This window comes from Leptonotus elevatus, chromosome 16, assembly GCF_054856555.1.
Source record: "Leptonotus elevatus isolate MCC_2025b chromosome 16, RoL_Lele_1.0, whole genome shotgun sequence".
Classification (NCBI taxonomy): Eukaryota; Metazoa; Chordata; class Actinopteri; order Syngnathiformes; family Syngnathidae; genus Leptonotus; species Leptonotus elevatus.
In genome coordinates this window covers 19,491,234-19,510,377 of record NC_141254.1, presented here as the reverse complement: position 1 = coordinate 19,510,377, position 19,144 = coordinate 19,491,234, and the positions used below count along the sequence as shown (strand labels likewise).

The 19,144-nt window shown below is 44.8% G+C and overlaps 3 protein-coding genes across 4 annotated transcripts; all 3 read left to right on the top strand.

Annotated features, from left to right (window-relative positions):
* Window positions 1-569: 569 nt before the first annotated feature.
* On the top strand, window positions 570-10,291 carry LOC147161272 (Na(+)/citrate cotransporter-like). The gene is made up of 13 exons (XM_086097880.1): window positions 570-865; window positions 2,625-2,753; window positions 2,839-2,975; window positions 4,036-4,256; window positions 4,331-4,447; window positions 5,272-5,449; window positions 5,524-5,646; window positions 6,444-6,656; window positions 7,837-7,943; window positions 8,461-8,582; window positions 8,798-8,959; window positions 9,105-9,242; window positions 9,744-10,291. The coding sequence occupies exons 1-13, from the start codon at window positions 752-754 to the stop codon at window positions 9,870-9,872; spliced, it is 1,890 nt and encodes a 629-aa protein (XP_085954006.1). The 5' UTR covers window positions 570-751; the 3' UTR covers window positions 9,873-10,291.
* Window positions 10,292-10,786: 495 nt separating this feature from the next.
* med31 (mediator complex subunit 31) lies at window positions 10,787-13,046 on the top strand. Its single transcript, XM_086097885.1, has 4 exons — window positions 10,787-10,944; window positions 11,584-11,658; window positions 11,892-11,988; window positions 12,751-13,046. The coding sequence occupies exons 1-4, from the start codon at window positions 10,935-10,937 to the stop codon at window positions 12,962-12,964; spliced, it is 396 nt and encodes a 131-aa protein (XP_085954011.1). The 5' UTR covers window positions 10,787-10,934; the 3' UTR covers window positions 12,965-13,046.
* A 935-nt stretch (window positions 13,047-13,981) lies between these two features.
* LOC147161270 (uncharacterized) lies at window positions 13,982-18,774 on the top strand. 2 transcript variants are annotated; one of them, XM_086097882.1, is made up of 9 exons: window positions 13,982-14,102; window positions 14,730-14,946; window positions 15,115-15,253; window positions 15,381-15,529; window positions 15,665-15,717; window positions 15,779-15,903; window positions 16,051-16,158; window positions 16,982-17,191; window positions 18,065-18,774. In XM_086097882.1, the coding sequence occupies exons 2-9, from the start codon at window positions 14,750-14,752 to the stop codon at window positions 18,392-18,394; spliced, it is 1,311 nt and encodes a 436-aa protein (XP_085954008.1). In that variant the 5' UTR covers window positions 13,982-14,102; window positions 14,730-14,749; the 3' UTR covers window positions 18,395-18,774. The 2 variants fall into 2 exon arrangements, with proteins under 2 accessions (XP_085954008.1, XP_085954010.1); XM_086097884.1 differs by having other exon boundaries at window positions 14,002-14,102; window positions 14,721-14,946.
* The last annotated feature ends 370 nt before the right edge of the window (window positions 18,775-19,144 follow it).

Sequence of the window (19,144 nt, the reverse complement as noted above, 5' to 3'; positions counted from 1 at the left end):
GTTTTCTCATTCATCATTTACGCACTCATGTATTCATCATTTATCATCACTATTCATATTCGTTCACTCATTCATACGCTGATCATTAGTCACTATTCTTGTTAATTTATTCACTTATTCATCATTCTTTCAATGATCAGTCATTCACTGATCATTTATTCATCATAGATTCACTCGTTCATGTACTGATCAAACCATCATTTTTTTCAGTCATCATTCTCAGTCATTCATCCTTATTTCATGTTTTCATTCCATGATGATTTATTTGTCGTTCATGCTTTTCTCATTCATTCACTTCACACATTAACTGATCATTCATTCATCGACATTTATTCAGTCACCATTCTCACCCATCCTTCCATCCATTCACCATTCTTCAAATTGTCGACCACTCAGTGGTCATTCATTCGTCAATCGTCATTCATCCGCTCATCATTCATGGGGTGTCAATCGTCGCCATCACTTAATTCCCGCCAGCTCAACTCTCCTTCTTTCTCTTGACTTAGTATGCGCGCGCATGTGTGAGCACGTGTGTGTGTGTGTGTGTGTGTGTGCGGGCGCGCGCGCGCGGTTAATATTTAGAGTGAATGGCGAGCGTGTGGAAGACAGAAGGAGAAGAGTTTGAAGCCGGAGTCTGTCGTCCGGTCCTTCGCTGCGGCCATCATCTTCATCTTCATCATCGTCTTCATCATCGTCTTCATCATCGTCTTCATCATCGTCTTCATCATCGTCTTCATCATCGTCTTCATCGATGGCGGTCCTTCCCCTGCGGGTCCGAATGTTTCGCGCCGTGTGGCGTGTGAGGAGCGTCCTGGTCCTGGTCCTCGGTCCACTGGTCCTGCTTCCGCTCGCCCTCAGCACCAAGGTGAGAGAAACCCGTCTCCACTTCATTTACAAACATATTGGATGATTTCTTTTTGGCTCCATAACGTGTTAAAATGTGTTCTTTTCATTTTTATTTTTTTTTTACATTTTAATCATTTGACATTTTTATTTATAACGGTTTGTTAATATTTCTTGTTTCATTTTTAAACACGTTTTGAATCATTTTTTAAATCATTTAACATTGCATCTTGTATTCCCTGTTTTTTAACATTTATTTATAACTGCTTAATTATTGTTATTTTCGATTATACATAATATTGAACTAAAGATTTCCTTTATATATGTTTTATTTCATTTTTTGCTTCCATTTTTGAAAATGTTTCATTTTAAACATGTTTAACAAATTGAAATGTTAATTTCTTAATGTGTTGCGTTCTTTTAATTACGAAATTACAGTTTTCATATCTCAATGTGTCTTATTAGGTTTTTGATTTTCATTTTTTCAAGTGTTTCCTACATTTGGTTTCGTTTCGAAATAGGCTTGACTAATTTAACATTTCCATTCAAATGTGTTACAATAGTTGTTCTCATTTTTAAATCTGTTTTATAAAATGTTTGCGTCCTGAATTCGTTTTCATTTGTGATCGCGAAACAAGGTATGTTCGTTCCTTTTCTTTCTTTCTGTTCTTGTCTTTTTCATTCCCAAACTCGACCTCACCACGCATGACGACGTGTTCATTGACTGAAATGTTTCCTTTTGATCAAAACCGTTTGACCGGTGAACTTTTCTGGTCCGGTCGCGACTGTCACTGATTGACGAGCGAGCGCATCGGGTCCAAGTTCAGCGACCTTCCCATTCCTCAACGTTGGCCTCCCCCTCCCCTCATGGCAGCCCCGCCTTGTGCACGTGTGTGGGCGCACGTGTGCGTGCGTGCGTGCACACGCGTGCGTGTCTACGCGCAAAGGAAACCAAAGTGGTGTGTTTGCGCTCAGCGGGTGCCGGCGGCCTGCCGGCAGTCTTCTTCTGCTTTCTCACGCTCCTCCTCATCCTCACCTTCATCCTCACCTTCATCCTCACCTTCATCCTCACCTTCATCCTCACCTTCATCCTCATCTTCATCCTCATCTTCATCCTCCATCACATCTGTAACACTCTCACAGTCTTATATTCTCATAACCTTTTCGAAGAACAACTCATTACTGTTGCTTTGCTTTGTTTTTGTTGTTGTTGTTTTAAATTTTTTATGCAATGATTTTATAACAATATATTTGTATGAAAGAATTCAACCCGTATCTCAAGGCATCGCTCTACTATTGCTGATCTTGTCTGTATTTCTGATTGACTTGATCTTTTCTCCATTGTGAGAAAAAACGAAAAAAAAAAAGATTTTCTAATCCCAAACAGAGCAAACGTTGACATATTTTGTCCAGAAAATCGAATTTGAGATGAGAAGCCGCGGAAGCGAAGCGGCACCCAAGTAGCTTCGTCCAATTGAAATCATACAGGATTTGGTTTGTGCTCTTTGCTCTCCACACGACTTGACTTGTTCTCGTCGAGTCGTTTTGTCAACGTGATCGCAGAAGAAAAACAAAAGTCCAAAGAAGAAGAGGGAGAACGTCTCTGTCGGCGTTTAAAACAACAAGTGTCACGTTTTCCATCCAAACACTTTTTTCTCTTTTTCTTCTTCGCGTGTTGACGCAGCACCAAACACACATGATACCCTCTCGTATCTTTCTAATGTTCTCCTATGTTGACGTGTACTTCTACCTGTCTGACGTGTGTGTGTGCGCGCGCGCAGGAGGCGGCGTGCGCGTACGTGATCCTGCTGATGGCGCTGTACTGGTGCACGGAGGTTCTGCCGCTGGCCGTCACGGCGCTGCTGCCCACCATCTTGTTTCCCGTGCTCGGCGTCATGCAGTCCAAAGAGGTCAACGCGCGCGCTCACGTGCACGAAATGCAAAGCGCCGAGTAGACGCGCGCAACAAATAGTCAACGAGCGTCTCTCCGCGCAGGTGTGCACGCAATACCTGCGGGACAGCAACATGTTGTTCATGGGCGGCTTGATGGTGGCGGTGGCCGTGGAGCACTGGAACCTCCACAAGCGCATCGCACTCAAAGTTCTCCTGCTGGTTGGCGTCAGGCCCGCCTTGTGAGTGCATTCTTCACCGTATCTGGGTTCAAATGTTCGTTGCTTAAAGGGATGCGATTCCTTGGCGAGCCTCCGGCGCGTGTTAGCATTGAGCTAACAGATATGACAAAGGTCAAGTGGCGTGGAGTTTTGAACACAGGTGGCAAATCCAGGTCCACAATGTAAGACCCCTGCCACAGTTTGGCCCCGGGTGCGAGTTAGCTAGCGACACTAGCGATCTGAACAGATGACTGGATAGCAGAGAGGCCGCCATATTGCTTTTTTCGGCATATCATTTACAGCAGGGGTGCTCAAGTTCGGTCCTCGAGAGCCCCTATCCAGCCTGTTTTCCATGTTTCCCTCCTGCAGCACAGCTGAATCTAATGATCAGCTAATCGCCAAGCTTTGCAGAAGCCTGATAACGATCCTGTTCATGAATCAGGTGTGTTAGTGGAGAGAAACATAGAAAACAGGCTGGATAGGGGCTCTTGAGGACCCCACTTGGCCACCCCTGGTTTATAGTATGGAAATTGGAGAACATTTGAAACAGTACTTGGTAGAAACAGCAGGATTTGTGAAGTTTCAATTTGTTCAACGTAAACAAGACGACTTCAGACATTTGCCAACTTGCCTTAAACACATTACAAAAGACAAGCTTAATGACGTTTACAGGAGGAAACTTTTTTTTTGTATGAAAGATTTATAACTGTCATTCAACAAAAGATGCCTCTGCCAAATCTAAGGAGCTGAAGGAGAAAAGAAAAGAAAAAGTGGGGGTCTTCAAAGCAGCACGTCGCGTCCCCTTGTTCATAAATAAAAATAAAAAAAAACGCTTGTTCCAAGCTTTCAGTCTTGAGGCGACGTAATGTAGCAAGACTCCCGCAGAGTGTGCCGAGAGGCGTACGGACACTTCCCAGACGAATCAAGCTTTCAAGACTTGCTTTTACTCAAGCTATTGTCAGCATTTTTAATGAAAAATAAAAAAAGTATCCATTTGTGAAAAGATACGAAATGGAGCATTTTTGGACAAATGAGGTTTCGGCGACAACAGATCCAAATCCACGGATGTGTCCCGTGACAGGCTGATGCTGGGCTTCATGGGCGTGACCGCCTTCCTCTCCATGTGGATCAGCAACACGGCCACGGCCGCCATGATGGTCCCCATCGTGCACGCCGTGCTGGAACAGCTGCATCGCCGCGACGACGGCGAGGAAGGAGGCCTGAAGACGCGCGACGATGCCGCCGCAAAGCAGAGCGCCTTTGCCGTCCGGGCGCCTGAAGCGGACGGTTCCGCAAGGACGGGTGAGACAGCCCGTCTTTGGTTGGGGGCTCACGTGCACGGTGGGCATCGCCACATTTGTTCTTCTCTCCTGCAGGAGAGTGCGGAGAAAGAGCGGGAGAAGACGGCGGAGTTCCCAAAACGACCCGCGATGATGCCACGATGTCGTCACTCAAGCCGCCGCCACAGGACAAACCTCCGTCTGCGCCTAAAGGTCAGAGGACAAATTCGGGCTTGCTTTGGCGCCATCTGGTGGCATGTTGCTGGAGGGAGGCGCTTTGTTTTAGCTTTAGTTAAAAATTTAAAAGCCTGTAAAGCAGAAGGAAAAAAAGCTAATTAGCTCGCAGGCTAGCTAACATAATAAACAATTAAGTGTCTCTTTTATGTGGTTACACTCACACAAAATTATAAATTATATGAATATAGAGAATTTCTTGAGAGCGGTTTAGCTAGCTCGTTAGCATAGCCAATGTTATAAAGAAGTAACGTTCCTTTTTTTTGTTATGTGGGTACCCGCACACAACAACACTGAGGCAACTCCGCTGCGGTCTTGCTAACTTGTTAGCGCATTAGCTTGGTAGCTTGTGAGCTTGCAGCATAACTGGATCTGTTATGTGAAGTATGAACTGATCCAGCCATTAGCTTATTATTAAAAGAGTTATTATAGTTTTGGAATTTTCATTGTAGTTTGTTTTGATTTCGTTTGAATTCGTTTTCAGGGTGGTTCTGTTAGTTTTTATTAGTTTTTTTTTTTTGTTAGTTAAAAAAAGAAGTGTATTACTTGTGTGCAGAGGTGTCAAATCCAGGTCCAGAAAGTAAAAACCTTGTCACAGTTTGGCTTTAGCCATTGATGCTAGCTAGCTAGCTAGCTCCCTAGCAGGTAAACGGGCACCATGGGAGCTAGCTAGCTAGCGAGCATCAATGGCTAAGGCCAAACTGTGACAAGGTTTTTACTTTCTGGACCTGGATTTGCCACCTCTGCTTGTGCGCTATTCAATAAACATCAACGTAAAATAAAAACAGCAACTCTGCCCTCAGTGGACTCATCGAGCGTGGTTTGCGCGTTGGAGGTGGAGGACGCCGACGGCTTGGACGAGGACAGGAAGCGTTTGAGCAAAGGCCTGCTGCTGAGCGTGTGCTACGCGGCCAGCATCGGCGGCATCGCCACGCTCACCGGAACCGGACCCAACCTGGTCCTCCTGGGCCAGATGAGCCAGTGAGTGCCGGGCCGTCCGAACGCGCTAACGTGCGCCGGCGGTGCTCTTATTGTGAACGTGCCGCGTCCCGCAGGCTGTTCCCACACAGCGGCGGCGTCATCAACTCGGCGTCCTGGTTCGCCTTCGCCTTCCCCATCATGATGATGATGCTCATGATGGCCTGGATTCTACTGCAGCAAGTCTTCATCGGACGCAGGTCAGACCTGAATCTCTCTACATTCTATCTATGTCTGGCGTCGACATGCGTAAGAAGTTCACTCACCCTATTTTTAAACTATTTTAATGCCTCCTTCCTCTGTGGTAGAAAATAAAAACAATAAACATAACAACTCTCTTTTGAAATCTTACTTGACAAATGAATAAATAATGATCTTGGGCCAAACTTTTTGGAGCCAAATTCTACTTTTTCAAGCAGCCAACCTCCTTTTTTTTTTACTCATTCAAACCCAAAAACCTATAAATACGTTTTTAATACTTTGTCCTGCTCTTCCCAAAACAGATTTATACGTTTATATATATATTTTATGCTAGACCATACAGAAGGCTTTGATGCAGCCTCTCAACTGCAGAGAACGGGTGAAAAAGATGGTAGTAATTACAAAAACGGCCAGCAGGTGGCAGAAGAGTATAAAAGATCAGCCCACAGTTTGAAACACATTTGTGAATTATGATGAAACTTAGCTATATTCTATACAAATAGACTTCTTTTTTTTTCTGATGAAAGAAGAGAGTCCAATCTTTCTTTTGGTGGGTTCCATGTTTTTGTAGCAAAATAATAGAATATTCTGTGGGCCTGGCAAAATCAGCCCAAATCCAGTCAAAGAGCCGGGAGCGAAGGGGGTGGCTTCAGTCAAAATGGCTGCCAGCCAATGAGTTGATGTGGGGTTCTACCTCCTATTACATCGATACTAGTGTACTTAAAAATGAACTACATTGTTACATCTGTATTTATGTATTTACTCCATCTACGCTTTTGTATCGTTTGGTTGTTAGCCTGCGGGGGGCGTGGTCGTGCGGGGCGGGGCAGGCGGCGAAGGAGCGAGCGGCGCGCGACGCCATCGCAGAAGAGTACCGGCGCCTGGGTCACATGACCTACGGCGAGGCCAACGTGCTGGCGCTCTTCCTCCTCATGGTGGCGCTGTGGTTCACGCGGGAGCCGCGCTTCGTGGACGGCTGGGCCTCGCGGACCTTCAACGCCGACGCAGAGTGAGTCGGCACGCGATTCTTCCTCTTGATAGTTCGGCAGCGCGATCTTGACTCATTTGGTTATCAAATCAATTTTCTCTCCTAAAATGAATGGTAATTCCAGTAATACTGTATTTTCCAGCTCCCCCATAAAAAAAGAAGAAGAAGAAAACCTACACTATAGTGTTTTGTAAAGACTTATGGTATATATATTAATATATTCAACAGTTTGTGCACCATAATGAATTCACAGCAGCTCCTTGTGGTGTGTGCGACTTAACTTGACCACCGGGGGCAGTATTACACCTACGGACACTAACGAAGAAGACTTTCACAACCGCTCAAAGTTTGAGTTCAAATAATCGTTGCTCGAAGTGTTGTAACATTGATGCTATTTGTTAGCCTGTCAATGGTGTTTTGCATTGTTTGTTAGCTTTAAGATCATCTGGCATTTTGGTGTTTTAAGTCCACAATAGTCATAAATGTTTGCTCCTAAGTAAAAAATAAAATAAAACAATAATCAGCATAATGACGGCTTGTAACAAAAAAGTCACAAGCGAGGACTCACATGGGACCGCCGCTGTATATCTTTCAAGGTATCTGATTGGCTAAGCCTCATGTGGGCGCGGTCCCGTCTGTCAATCAAACCCTGAACCTTGAAAGGGGACATACGTGAACGCCATTCATGTTCATTCATGAAGTTACATAATCACGCCATCAGGTGACCTTTCACCTGCACTTTGCGTAAACACCAAAGAGTGTGTGTGTGTGTGTGTGTGTGTGTGCGTGTGCGTGTGTGTGTGTGTGTGGTTTCAATATTTGTACTGTGCTGCGACAGGAAGTGAACATAACCTTCGTGTCGCATGGCCAAAAACAATAACAGCGTTCGTGTCACAAGAACACGGCGGACGGGGACAATTTTTATTTTCGGAAACGTTCCAATTCCAGTTTGTTTGCACAATTGAAAAAACCTTCAAAGCAAAATTCGATAATATGATCCTTTTTAACCACTCTGATTACTTAACATTCTATTTCATGACAACCTTACTGTATGTTTTTTACATGATGTCAGATTTATTTCCCTGTTAAAAAACGCATTGGAAAACGTTTTTTGTTCGGATGCTGGAACAGATCGAGATCGTCTCCAATCATTATCACGACGCGCCTCCGCTTCTATGACAAATTCATGTCACCTGTGCAGGTTCGTGACGGACGCCACCGTCTCCCTCATGGTGGCGCTCTTGTTGTTCGTCCTGCCGTCCCAGCCGCCCAAATGTCTCCGCTGCTGGAGGCGCGACTCGGACCCAGGTCAGTGAGACGCACGCACACACATTAACATTTGATTGATGTCCTTTTTTTTTTTTTTTCAAAATATATATTTTTGTAAGAATAAAAAAGATATTAATTTTTTTGTTATTTCCTCCCAAAAACGTTTCTCTAATAATCTTACAATTTGTATCCTAAAAAAATTAACTCACAAACATGCAACTCTTTTCACAAAAATATTACCAATTTACCCAAAAAGTATTTTCTCAAAAAGATACAACTTTTGATCTAAAAATACAACTCTTATTCTTCACTTTTTTTCCCACAACACTCCTCATAAAGATTATGACTAAAAAATCAATCAAATATGCCTTTTTAATCATAGAATCATGACTTTGTCAAAAATATCAAACTTTTTTCATAAAAATATGACTTCTGAAAGCTTATAAAAAAAATGTCAAACACAATCAAATTGAACAAAATTGTCAAAAAAAATTTTTTTCTCACGACTATACAAGTTTATTCTATGCGGTGAAAGGTTTTGTTTTGGTCCAATCAGATGTGCAGGTGTCCCGAGACCCCGCCCCCCCATTGTTGACATGGAAGGTGGCGCAAGCCAAAATTCCCTGGAACATCGTGCTGCTGCTGGGCGGAGGCTTCGCGCTGGCAAAAGGCAGCGAGGTGAGCGCCGAGCGGCTTGGACAGGAAGTGGGTCCGACATGAAGCGGCTCAGACAGGAAGTGGTGACGGAAGCTAGCGAGGATCGGTTATGCCTTTTAGGAGTTCATGATTCACTTACCTAAGGATTTTGAATGGCCTTTTGAGTGAAGTGTGACGAAAATCAGCGTCTTGCGGTTTGAAACAAGATATCGATTGGATTTGTGTGCATGGATCAGGAATCGGGCCTGTCGCGCTGGTTGGGCTCGCAGATGACGCCGCTTCATTCCATCCCGCCGTGGGCCATCTCCGTCGTCCTGTGCCTCCTCACGGCCACCTTCACAGAGTGCGCCAGCAACGTTGCCACGGCAACGCTCCTCTTGCCAATCCTGGCCTCCATGGTAACCACGACAACCTTCGCATTCTTTTGGGACGGGGGAACTTTCTGCCGCTGCTTTTTTGTTTTGATGAAAAGCAAACATGGCGACCGGCACTCATCTCCTTTTTCTGCTTCCTTTCTTGTTGCTTTGTGACTCGTGCACGCAGTCGCAGTCCATCAGCGTGAATCCTTTGTACGTGATGATCCCGTGCACCCTGAGCGCCTCGTTCGCCTTCATGCTGCCCGTGGCCACGCCCCCCAACGCCATCGTCTTCTCCTCGGGCTACCTCAAAGTAGCCGACATGGCGAGTCTGCGGCGCTAATGCTACACTGCGCTAAGATCAACGTGCAAGCCAGCCAAATGCATCTTCACATTTTGTGCTGTAATCATACTAATAACTCGTAAACTTATCATGAAGTTAGCCACATGCTAACGGTTAGTTACAGACCTTTAGCCAGAGATAGTAAAGTTATCAACGTAGTCACATTCACTCTATCATATTGTAAACAATGGCTAAAAAAAGTCATCTGGTCTACAAATCGATATCGTCCTGCGCTTTGTCTTTTTGAAGACACAAAAAAAGGCTGTGCTTTGCTTTGACTCGTTTGGGCTGAACATCAGCTGATAAGACGCGTTGCGAGCTTCTGAGGAAGACGGCAGTCGTCGCCCAAACGAGTCAAGGCAAAGCACAGCCTTTTTTTTGTGTCTTCAAAAAGACAAAGCGCAGGACGATACTGTCAACAAATGTCATTAGCCACAGGCTAACTGTTAGCATACGTTCGTAACCAACGCTGCTACTCTGCAGGCAAAAACTGGCGTGGTGATGAACATCATCGGCATCGCGTGCATCAGCATGGCCATCAACACCTGGGGGTGTGTCTTGTTCTCTCTGGACTCCTTCCCCGAGTGGGCCAACGCCACCACGCCCATTTAGCCCCACCCCTTTAGCTCCTTGTCGTGTGCTGTTTTTTTTTATGCTATTATTTTGTTTGGAAAAATGGCTTCCTGTCATACATTTGACTGATTGTTGACTCAGAACGCTGCTGAATATGTCAGCAAAGTTTTTACTCAACTGACTGAAATGTACGTTTTGATACAAATGACTGCTAAGAATTTATCATTTTCGTTTATTGAGAGGAGAATATAAAGAACATATTTTATGTAATATTATGGTCGTATTTAACACATTTATGTTAATGTTATTTTCCTTTACACTCAACTTTTGAAGTGATCTTTTTTTAAATGTTTTTTATCTGTTAAAATATGCAACTTTTGTCACTGGTGTACATTCTTGTACATATTTAACATTCTAACACTTTTATGACCTTTAAATAAATATTTCACACAAAACGGTGGCTGCTTTCAATCCATCATCCTTTGACGTCCACTTTTAAGACATTAAACCTTACACATAGATGTGAAAGTGGCAAGACTAAAATGTGGGCAAATACAATATTATATAATTCATCCACCCATCCATCTATTATCTGAACCACTTACCGTCACGAGGGTTACGGGCAATATTTAATAAATAAAATAAAAATATCAAATAAAATGTATAGGGAAAATAATGTGCAAAATGTCATGTGGGGAAAATGTAATTAGATACATACAATGATCATTAAAAAAATGAAAATGTTAAGCAAAATAAAACACAATTCTAAGAAAAGAAAAAAAAGTAGTAATATCTGGCCCAACAAATATCAAAACAGTAACAGAGTAAATTGTCATGGCAGCGAGGCATCTACTTTTTTGTTGTAAAATGTCTCCCTCTAGCGTAACTTTTCAGAAACGATCGCAACGCCGTAAATCGAGGTACCTGTCGTAAAATGCACGTCACTTTCGGGTATTTCCGGCAAACATGGCTGGGTCTTCTTGCTGCTGAACGACAACACAAAGCAGCAAACGGACGCTTTTCGACGCGCTTTCTCGTTTTCTTTGCTCGGCGGACGAAAGGAACGACTGCGTTCTCTTCACTTTACAACTTGAAGCAGTCATGGAAACAGGTTGGCCAGCATGAATGTTTCTCCGAGCTTCGATCGTGCTAACAAGCTAAAGCTAGTGGCTTAGACGTTTACGCAACTGATAACGAAAAATAGAATTTCTTGGTGTTGTTATCATTATACGTCATTACAAGTCCAGTTTGTTTGATATGTAGTGGTCCCAAATCGAACAAAAACGAAATAAAGGTTGGATTCCTAAAGTTGTAAGTAAAAAAAAAGGGATTTTCCGTGAAAAACTTTAAGGTACGTAAATGAAATTCTACTACGAGGGGAAAAAAGTGAAATAATGCAAAAAATATTGAGACTAGAAAGTTGTATTACTACAAACGAAATGTAAAATAATTATGACTATAGAAAAAAATAATAAAGAAAATTAAACATTACAAAAGGTGTTATACTGCATGTGAAACTTTTTGTAATTTATCAGAATAAAGTCAAGTACTTTATAGAAATGGATGACATGAATGTAGCACGACCCAAGTAGTGATTCAATCCAAATAAAATCAGACCTAATTATAAGTTTCAGAACAACCTTTAAAGATTAAATGCAAATGTATCCATCTTAAAAGGGAATTACAGCTAAAGAGTATTTTGGTAGTGAACGAAATTGGAACGCTTTTCTTTGTGTGTCCATACGTGCAGAGGAGCAAGCTCGGAACCGTTTCCAGTCAGAGTTGGAGTTCATCCAATGTTTGGCAAACCCAAACTATCTCAACTGTGAGTTTGTGCCTTCATATTGTTATATGACAACTCACAACGGCACACACGACTGACTACACACCGTGTGATTGTGTGATTGTGTGTGTGTGTGTGTGTGTGTGTGCGTGCGTGCGTGCGTGTGTGCGTGCGTGCGTGTGTGTGTGTGTGTGTGTGTGTGTGTGTGTGTGTGTGTGTGTGTGTGTGTGTGTGTGTGTGTGTGTGTGTGTGTGTGTGTGTGTGTGTATGTGCAGTCCTGGCTCAGAGGGGCTTCCTGAGGGAGAGACCCTTCATCAACTACCTCAAGTATTTGCTGTACTGGAAAGAGCCCGACTACGCCAAGTTTCTCAAGTAAGACCACCAAAGTGCTGAGAAACGCTCACATTGATGGATTATTGATGGATTATGGATTTATTTGACGCCCTTTCATGCTGTCAAAATCCAGCGTTCGATTGCTACATCAACCGATGCGCTATTTTCCGACTTAAGCGAAAGGCTAACCATATCATTCATGAAAATAAATAAATAAATAAATAAGTGTCACGTCTCCATGCAAAATGTGCAACTCAGAGAAAATAACACTGAACAACTATTGCATGGAACTTCAACTGTCAACCCTGAAAGAGAGCTCGGCTACGCTATCGTCGCAGTTTAGCTCACGTTGGCATTAAACGGCCGACAAGAGAAAAGACTTCAGTACTAACGACTTATTTGATCATTCCTCTTCTTACCGAAGCATCGCGGCTGTCGACTTCTAATAAAACAGGCCTGCTCAAATGTGTTGAACTTTTATCATTTTCGAACATTTTTCTAGTGTGAATTGTGAATTAATTCATGAGAGTCATTTGCATATTAGGAAAAAGTCCATTTTCCTTCTTCCAACCTGCTTGGAGCCGTTCTTTGGGCTTTTATTTTGAAAATGTTGTGAATGGGTTCCCGAAGTTGGAGAAAAATGGGTCGATTATGCTGCTTAATTCATATTCCTCAAACGTCATCTTAAAAGTAGTTTGATGATCATTGGGAGTTATTTGGGGCTGGAAAATGTGGACATGTGTTGGGGGGGGGGACAGAAGGCGATGTCTGACTTGACCCCGCCCCCCGCTGCACGTCCAGGTATCCGCACTGCCTGCACATGCTGGAGCTGCTGCAGTACGAGCACTTCCGCAAGGAGCTGGTGAACGCGCAGTGCGCCAAGTTCATCGACGAGCAGCAGCTGCTGCACTGGCAGCACTACTCCAGGAAGCGGACGCGGCTGCAGCAGGCGCTCACCGAGCAGCCGCCGCCGCAGCAGCCGGCGCCGCAGCACGTCAACGCCGCCGCCAAGTGACTTCTGCTGCCCGCCTCCTTGTTTTTGCCGTCAACACAAAATGTCGAAAAAATAAATGCTTGCAACATTTTTGTCAAACAAACCTGAATTGACTCCTCGATTTATTTGGCAAAGCACAAACGCTGACTTATTTCGTCTTCTTTTTTTGTCTCTGTGTTGCAAGCGAGAATTAGATTTGGGTGGAGTAAATGGAGCAATTACCCAAATCCAAATTGACAACAAACAGGAGCTGCTGTGGACCACAGCTCGTGCCCAAAAACCTCGCAAACACAAAAGTGTGTTCAAGAAACAACAACACAAGCCAGCGGTCCTCGAGTACCCTCATCCGGCCTGTTTTGCATGTCTCCCGCGGCCGACACAGGTGTTTCAAACCATCAGCTAATCGGCAAGCTCTGCATGAAGCCTGATAACATCTTCAGCTGTGTTGGCTGGGGGGGACATGGAAAACAGGCTGGCGAGGGGTTCGAGGACCGGGGCTGAAAAAACTGACATGCGTACATAATGCATTTTTTCCCCCTTTTATGGAGTTCCTTATTTGGATTTTATTGAACTAATGGTTCAATATGGGAAAGATTTGTTTACAAAGAATTGTCTTTCGCTTTTCAAAATGTGCAATAAACCAAATGCACCAGTATTAAATGTATTTCTGAAATGTTTGGAGCGATCCTTTCTGCAAGTTAGCCCGCAAACATTGAGACTAATTAAGAAAAATAATTCCCCACGCACCGAGTTTTAATTCTATTTTCTTTGAGCTTGTCAGCTCGACTGGCCGAATATGCAAAGGGAAGTAAAAGGTCATCAAAGGCAGAGCTGCAGCGTTAGCACACTTTTGCTAACAGTGTTTCTAGCATCCACTTGTGATCATGTTAAGAAGTACGATTGTTTACGACACTTTTGCTTTCTGTTTCTTTCGCAACGCGTGTTTCAATGATGCGTTCTTCATTTTCAAAAACAAGTACAGTACTGTATGAAAAATAAAAACGAAACTGAACGAAACGGGGTACTGTACTTTTATTTTGAAACCACAAGACCGGAAGTCTGGTAAAGTGTTTTTACCCGTTGGACTTCCTGGCTAAAATGTAGAAGACAAAAGTCCAACGTTAACGTTTTCCTTGACTTTTGTTGTGGGAGGACACAGGTACGCGATTTCACTCATCATCGATAAAAAAAAAAGGAATTACTTGAATGTCAAATTGGATTTTGGATCTTCTATTTGTGCTCGTGTCGCTGCTTTCTGCTCGTTTGTACAGCTGCAATTAAGTCTTTTTTTACATTTGATTTTAGGTGCAATAGTCATGGGGCAATGTTTACATGATCGGGTTTTGTTTGTTTGTGTGTTTGCTTTTTGAGTTACGCAACTTTCGAGAAAGCGATGATTGCGGTCCAGTGGCACCTCGATTTACGACGAGTGCGCTTAACTTACGAGTTTTTCACAGACGCCATTCGCCACTCGGACTATTTTATTTGTATTTTTTTGGGTGTGTCTTGACTTGTAAGCTATAATATGAGTTCCCCTCCTGGTTCTGGTACTATGTCAAATACAGATTCTAGACCTGGCCTTGTTCAGGTTTTGGTACTTGATCTGGGGCTGTAGGTCCATTTGTAGTTTTAGTTTTAGATCAAATACAAATTGTAATTCAGACAATCAAGTGTTCACTTGCAAATTGGCTTACAGTCTTGTTTTTTTCGCGGGGGGTCAAACATTGCGTTCTCTAACCTTTGCTATGAGTTCTTTAGCAGTCAAATTGTTGTTGAATGATTACAGGTGATCCCGCGGTGGTTGCCATGGCGACAACATTGCTACGCGTGGCGGTGGTCGGCGCGGGGGCGGCGGGGCTCTGCGTGGCCCGACACGTGCTGTCCAGACCGGACCGGTTCGCCCCTCCGGTCGTCTTTGAGCTCGGAGCCAACGTGGGCGGGACTTGGTGCTACCAGGAGCGGGTTGGACCGGACGTCAGATGCGCCATGTACAAAAACCTCAGGTGAGAAATTGGACGACAGCTGATTGCAGTTCTAAGCCAGGACAGTCCAAGTATGTTGGGACCGCGTGGGGACAGTTGGATTCATGAACAAGGTGCGAGTAGGATGCGAGGATGAGGATGAAAAGGTACGTCGATGCCATGACTGCGATCCTGTTCTTCGGGGCGCAGGACCAACCTTCCCAAAGAGGTGATGATGTTCCCGGACTTCCCGTTCGACCAGCGACTCGGCAGCTTCCTGTCGCATCAGGACGTGCAGCGCTACCTGGAGGACTACTGCCGCCACTACAACATCCGCCCCTGCATCAGGGTACGATCACCAGCAAGACTTAAGACGCTTGATGGTTGCCAAATCTGCCTCTCGTTGAGATTTTTGATCCGGTTCTTGTCTGGATCCGATGCTGGTCTCGTTGTCGTACTTTTACGTCTGGTGTCAGTTCCGCAGCGCAGTGGAGGAGGTGAGGCCCGTCGTCGTGACAACGGAGGATGACGAGAAGCGGACCCAAAGCACCTGGGAGGTGACGGCGCGCGACACCTCGGGATGCCGGACCACCGACGCGTTCCACGCCGTCTTCGTGTGTTCAGGGTGAGACCAAATGCTAGCTCGGATGCTAAGAGCTAACGAGAGACGCTGATGAAGAAGGCAAATCGGAGATGCTAACAAGAGACGCTAGCTGTCGGCCGCCTGCGAGTGTGGCTCACGGTGCCGTTTGTGTGGCAGGCATTACTCGGACCCCAACGTCCCCAACGTGCCCGGCATGGAGAACTTCAAAGGTAAGCGCGCGATAGTCGGCGCCGCTAACTTGAAAAGTCTTGACTGACCGGCTTCACGCAGGACAAGTTCTCCACAGTCACGCGTACAGGAGCGCAGAACCTTTCTCGTCTCGCTCGGTGGTGGTCCTGGGAGCCAAAGCGTCCGGCATAGACATTTCCTTGGAGTTGGCCAAAGTGGGCGCCGAGGTAAAAACCCAACCATTTGCCCCCAAAAGGTTTTATTTTGGCGGGTTCACTTTGACGTCATATCAGTTCCTTTCAATGAAGAACATCGATTTGACATAAAAGCTTGGTTGTGCAAGCATTTCTATTGGCCTTTGTCTCCCCCTGCAGGTGACGCTGAGTCACCGCGGTCCCCCTTTGGTGGCTCGTCTTCCGGATCAGATCCGCCAGTCGAGTCCGCTGGTGGCGGTCCAGGAAGACGGCAGAATTTGCTTCGAGGTGAGAAAAGCCTTTTTTAAACAAAGCAGCATCATCATCATCGAGCACGGGGTTCGAAGTTCAAAGTTCAAAGTTCAATGAAGCATCAGATAGCCCGTTATTTAGAGATGAAGTAAAAAAACTAACAAAATAACAGAAAAAGGCGTCAAATGATTTATTTGAAAAATAAAAGAATTCATGCTTATTTGAAAATGATGCCCTTTATTATTTATTGCAACTCCATCAGCTTATTTACTGAAATAGAAAAATGAGAAATGAATAAATTGTAATTGTAAATATGAACAAACGCTGACTGATGTCCAAAAATGTCATAAATGTTCGTGAAATGACTAATAACTAATCTTATAACTTTTTTTAAACACATTTTTCAAATGTAATTGATGTATATTATAAAATGTTATTTATGGTATTTTGTATCAATTAAAAAAAAGTTTTTTTTATTTGCAACAAATTTTTTTTTTTATGTTTTTTAATTGACTAAATGATCATTTAAAAAATAAATGTAACGTGTCTCGACTTCTGAACAGCCTCGTAATGCATTGCGCTCGCATCTTGGAGACGGTTTGTAATTGACTCAACAATTTTATTGAATCCCAAAATGTTAATTGCATATTTAAAATAGTTGACATGAGATCAACCCTCCCGGGTTCCAAATGCGACGGGTTCAATTACGCAACACAAACAAAGCTCATCAGCACGATTCGCCGGCAGTGCTTGCGTTTCAATCACGCGCTTCTGGTGCCTTCGCGACGCAGCGGCCATTTTTGAGAAGCGTCCGCGTCTCGGTGGGCTCTCCCTAAAACGCAGCGTGTTCCGCTTGCAGGACGGTTCGACGCGCGCTGCCGACGTCCTGCTGTTCTGCACGGGTTACAAGTTGAGCTTCCCGTTCCTGGACGGCGGCCGGCTGGGCTTGGAGCTGGACGAGCAGATGGTGGCGCCGTTGTACCGCTTCATGATGCCGCCCGCCTTCCCCTCGCTGGTCTTCGTCGGGCTCTGCAAGCTCATCTGCCCCTTCCCCTACTTCCATTGCCAGGTGAGCAGGGGGCGGGGTCAACGGCCGAATGGTCAACGAGGCCTTTGGGACCTTTGCGGCGAGCATTTCGCTACTTTGCCCATTTCGTTGGCTCGATTCATCTTTTGGCGCCATCGCGTCAGCGAAAGCCAATCGGTGTGGAGATGCTATTTTATTGATATATATATATTTTTTTTTTACACAAAGAAACAAGGCACACGTATTCTCAAATGACTTGACATCGATTGAGCAAAAGCATAACAATTATAATTGAACATAGAAAATAAAAGGACAAAAATATAAACTATTATATTTGTAAGAAAACTATAACAAATCCAATCTTTCCAATAAAGAAACTAAATGAGGTTCTTTACTATTCATAACCAATTTCAAAGATTTACAAAATAGTAGAAAGTCATTTTTCCAGCGGAGTAAACACGGTTTTGTTATCTGCATTTGTGAATACAAAATGTGCCTCAAAACAAATTCAAATTTCTCATCTTCCTGAACGACACCAAACCAAATCGACGCTTCTGTCGGGGGGGAATCCTTTTTTTTTTTATTGCTAACCAAGTCTTTAAATTAGTCCAGAAGGAATTTCCTGCATTGCAGTAAAAGAAAACATGGTTCAAGTTTTCTACATCCACAATTATTGACATCATAACGCGTGTGCCGCGGCGTGTGCCGCGGCGTGTGCCGCGGCGTGTGCCGCGGCGTGTGCCGCGGCGTGTGCCGCGGCGTGTGCCGCGCCGTGTGCCGCGCCGTGTGCCGCGCCGTGTGCCGCGCCGTGTGCCGCGCCGTGTGCCGCGCCGTGTGCCGCGCCGTGTGCCGCGCCGTGTGCCGCGCCGTGTGCCGCGCCGTGTGACGCCGCGTGTGACGCCGTCTCCCTGCCAGGTCCAGTTCGCTCTGGCCGCGCTGTCCGGCTCACTGGCGCTGCCGTCCCGAGCTGAGATGGCGGCGGAGGCGCGGCGCGTGCTGCAGAAGAAGACAGACGGCGGCACGGCGTGGCGCCACCTGCTGGTGATGGACACGGACCAGTGGGAGTACCTGGCCACGCTGGCCGCCGACGCCGGCTTCTCCCCGCCGCCTCCGGTCGTGCGTAGCCTCTACGAGGAGGTGCGACGGCAACGCCGGCTTCGCCCCAACCACTACCGCGAGCTGGACTACCGACTTGTTAGCGACACCCGGTGGCAGGTGGTGGACACTGCAGGGATGCCGACGTGACGCGACGTGAAGGGTTGCTCATTGCGCTGCGTCTCATCGGTATCGCGTTGATACTTGGCATTATTTCAAGAGATCAGAACTCACGACGGCACCCGATACCGGTATTGGTGGCCGTTTTACCATCAGGAACCAGAAATTGAAAATTGGGAGAAATTGAAAATTGCTGTTATTTTATGCAAATGAAGGATTTTTTTTTTGTTAAAATTTTCTGTATCGCAACTATTAATACGTGTATCAGTGACTATTAGTAATACTCGTACTTAGTGCTCATTAAGTACGACTATCCAACTCTTCAGTCGTCAGTCGTACTGGTCTCGGTGTGAAATAAGTGGTATCGAACATCCGTCCTTAAAATAAATGGACAAAATTGGCAAACAAAACAGTTTTCATTGTGATGATTTCTGCCGATTAAAAAAAGTTTGTTTGAATCTCATCGTTTTATCTCTAAAAAATCAGGATGGGGAATAAATGATTTGTAAAAAATGTGCCCACATTTTTGCTGTTTATTTTCAAATCTATTGATGCGTGAATGTCATTTTTGTTGTTGCGAGGGGATAAAACATACAAGCGCGCGCGTGTGTGTGTAAAATTTGGGGAGTTTTGTTCTCGTTCAGTGTCTCAAAAATGCGATTGTTTACAGAGAAAAAAAAAAGAATTCCTACAGAAACAAAAGGTGCGAGCCCTGCTCGGACCCTAAGAAGAATTTCTTCAGGCGGCTCGGGCCTCAAAATAAGAGGTGAAGAAGAGGAT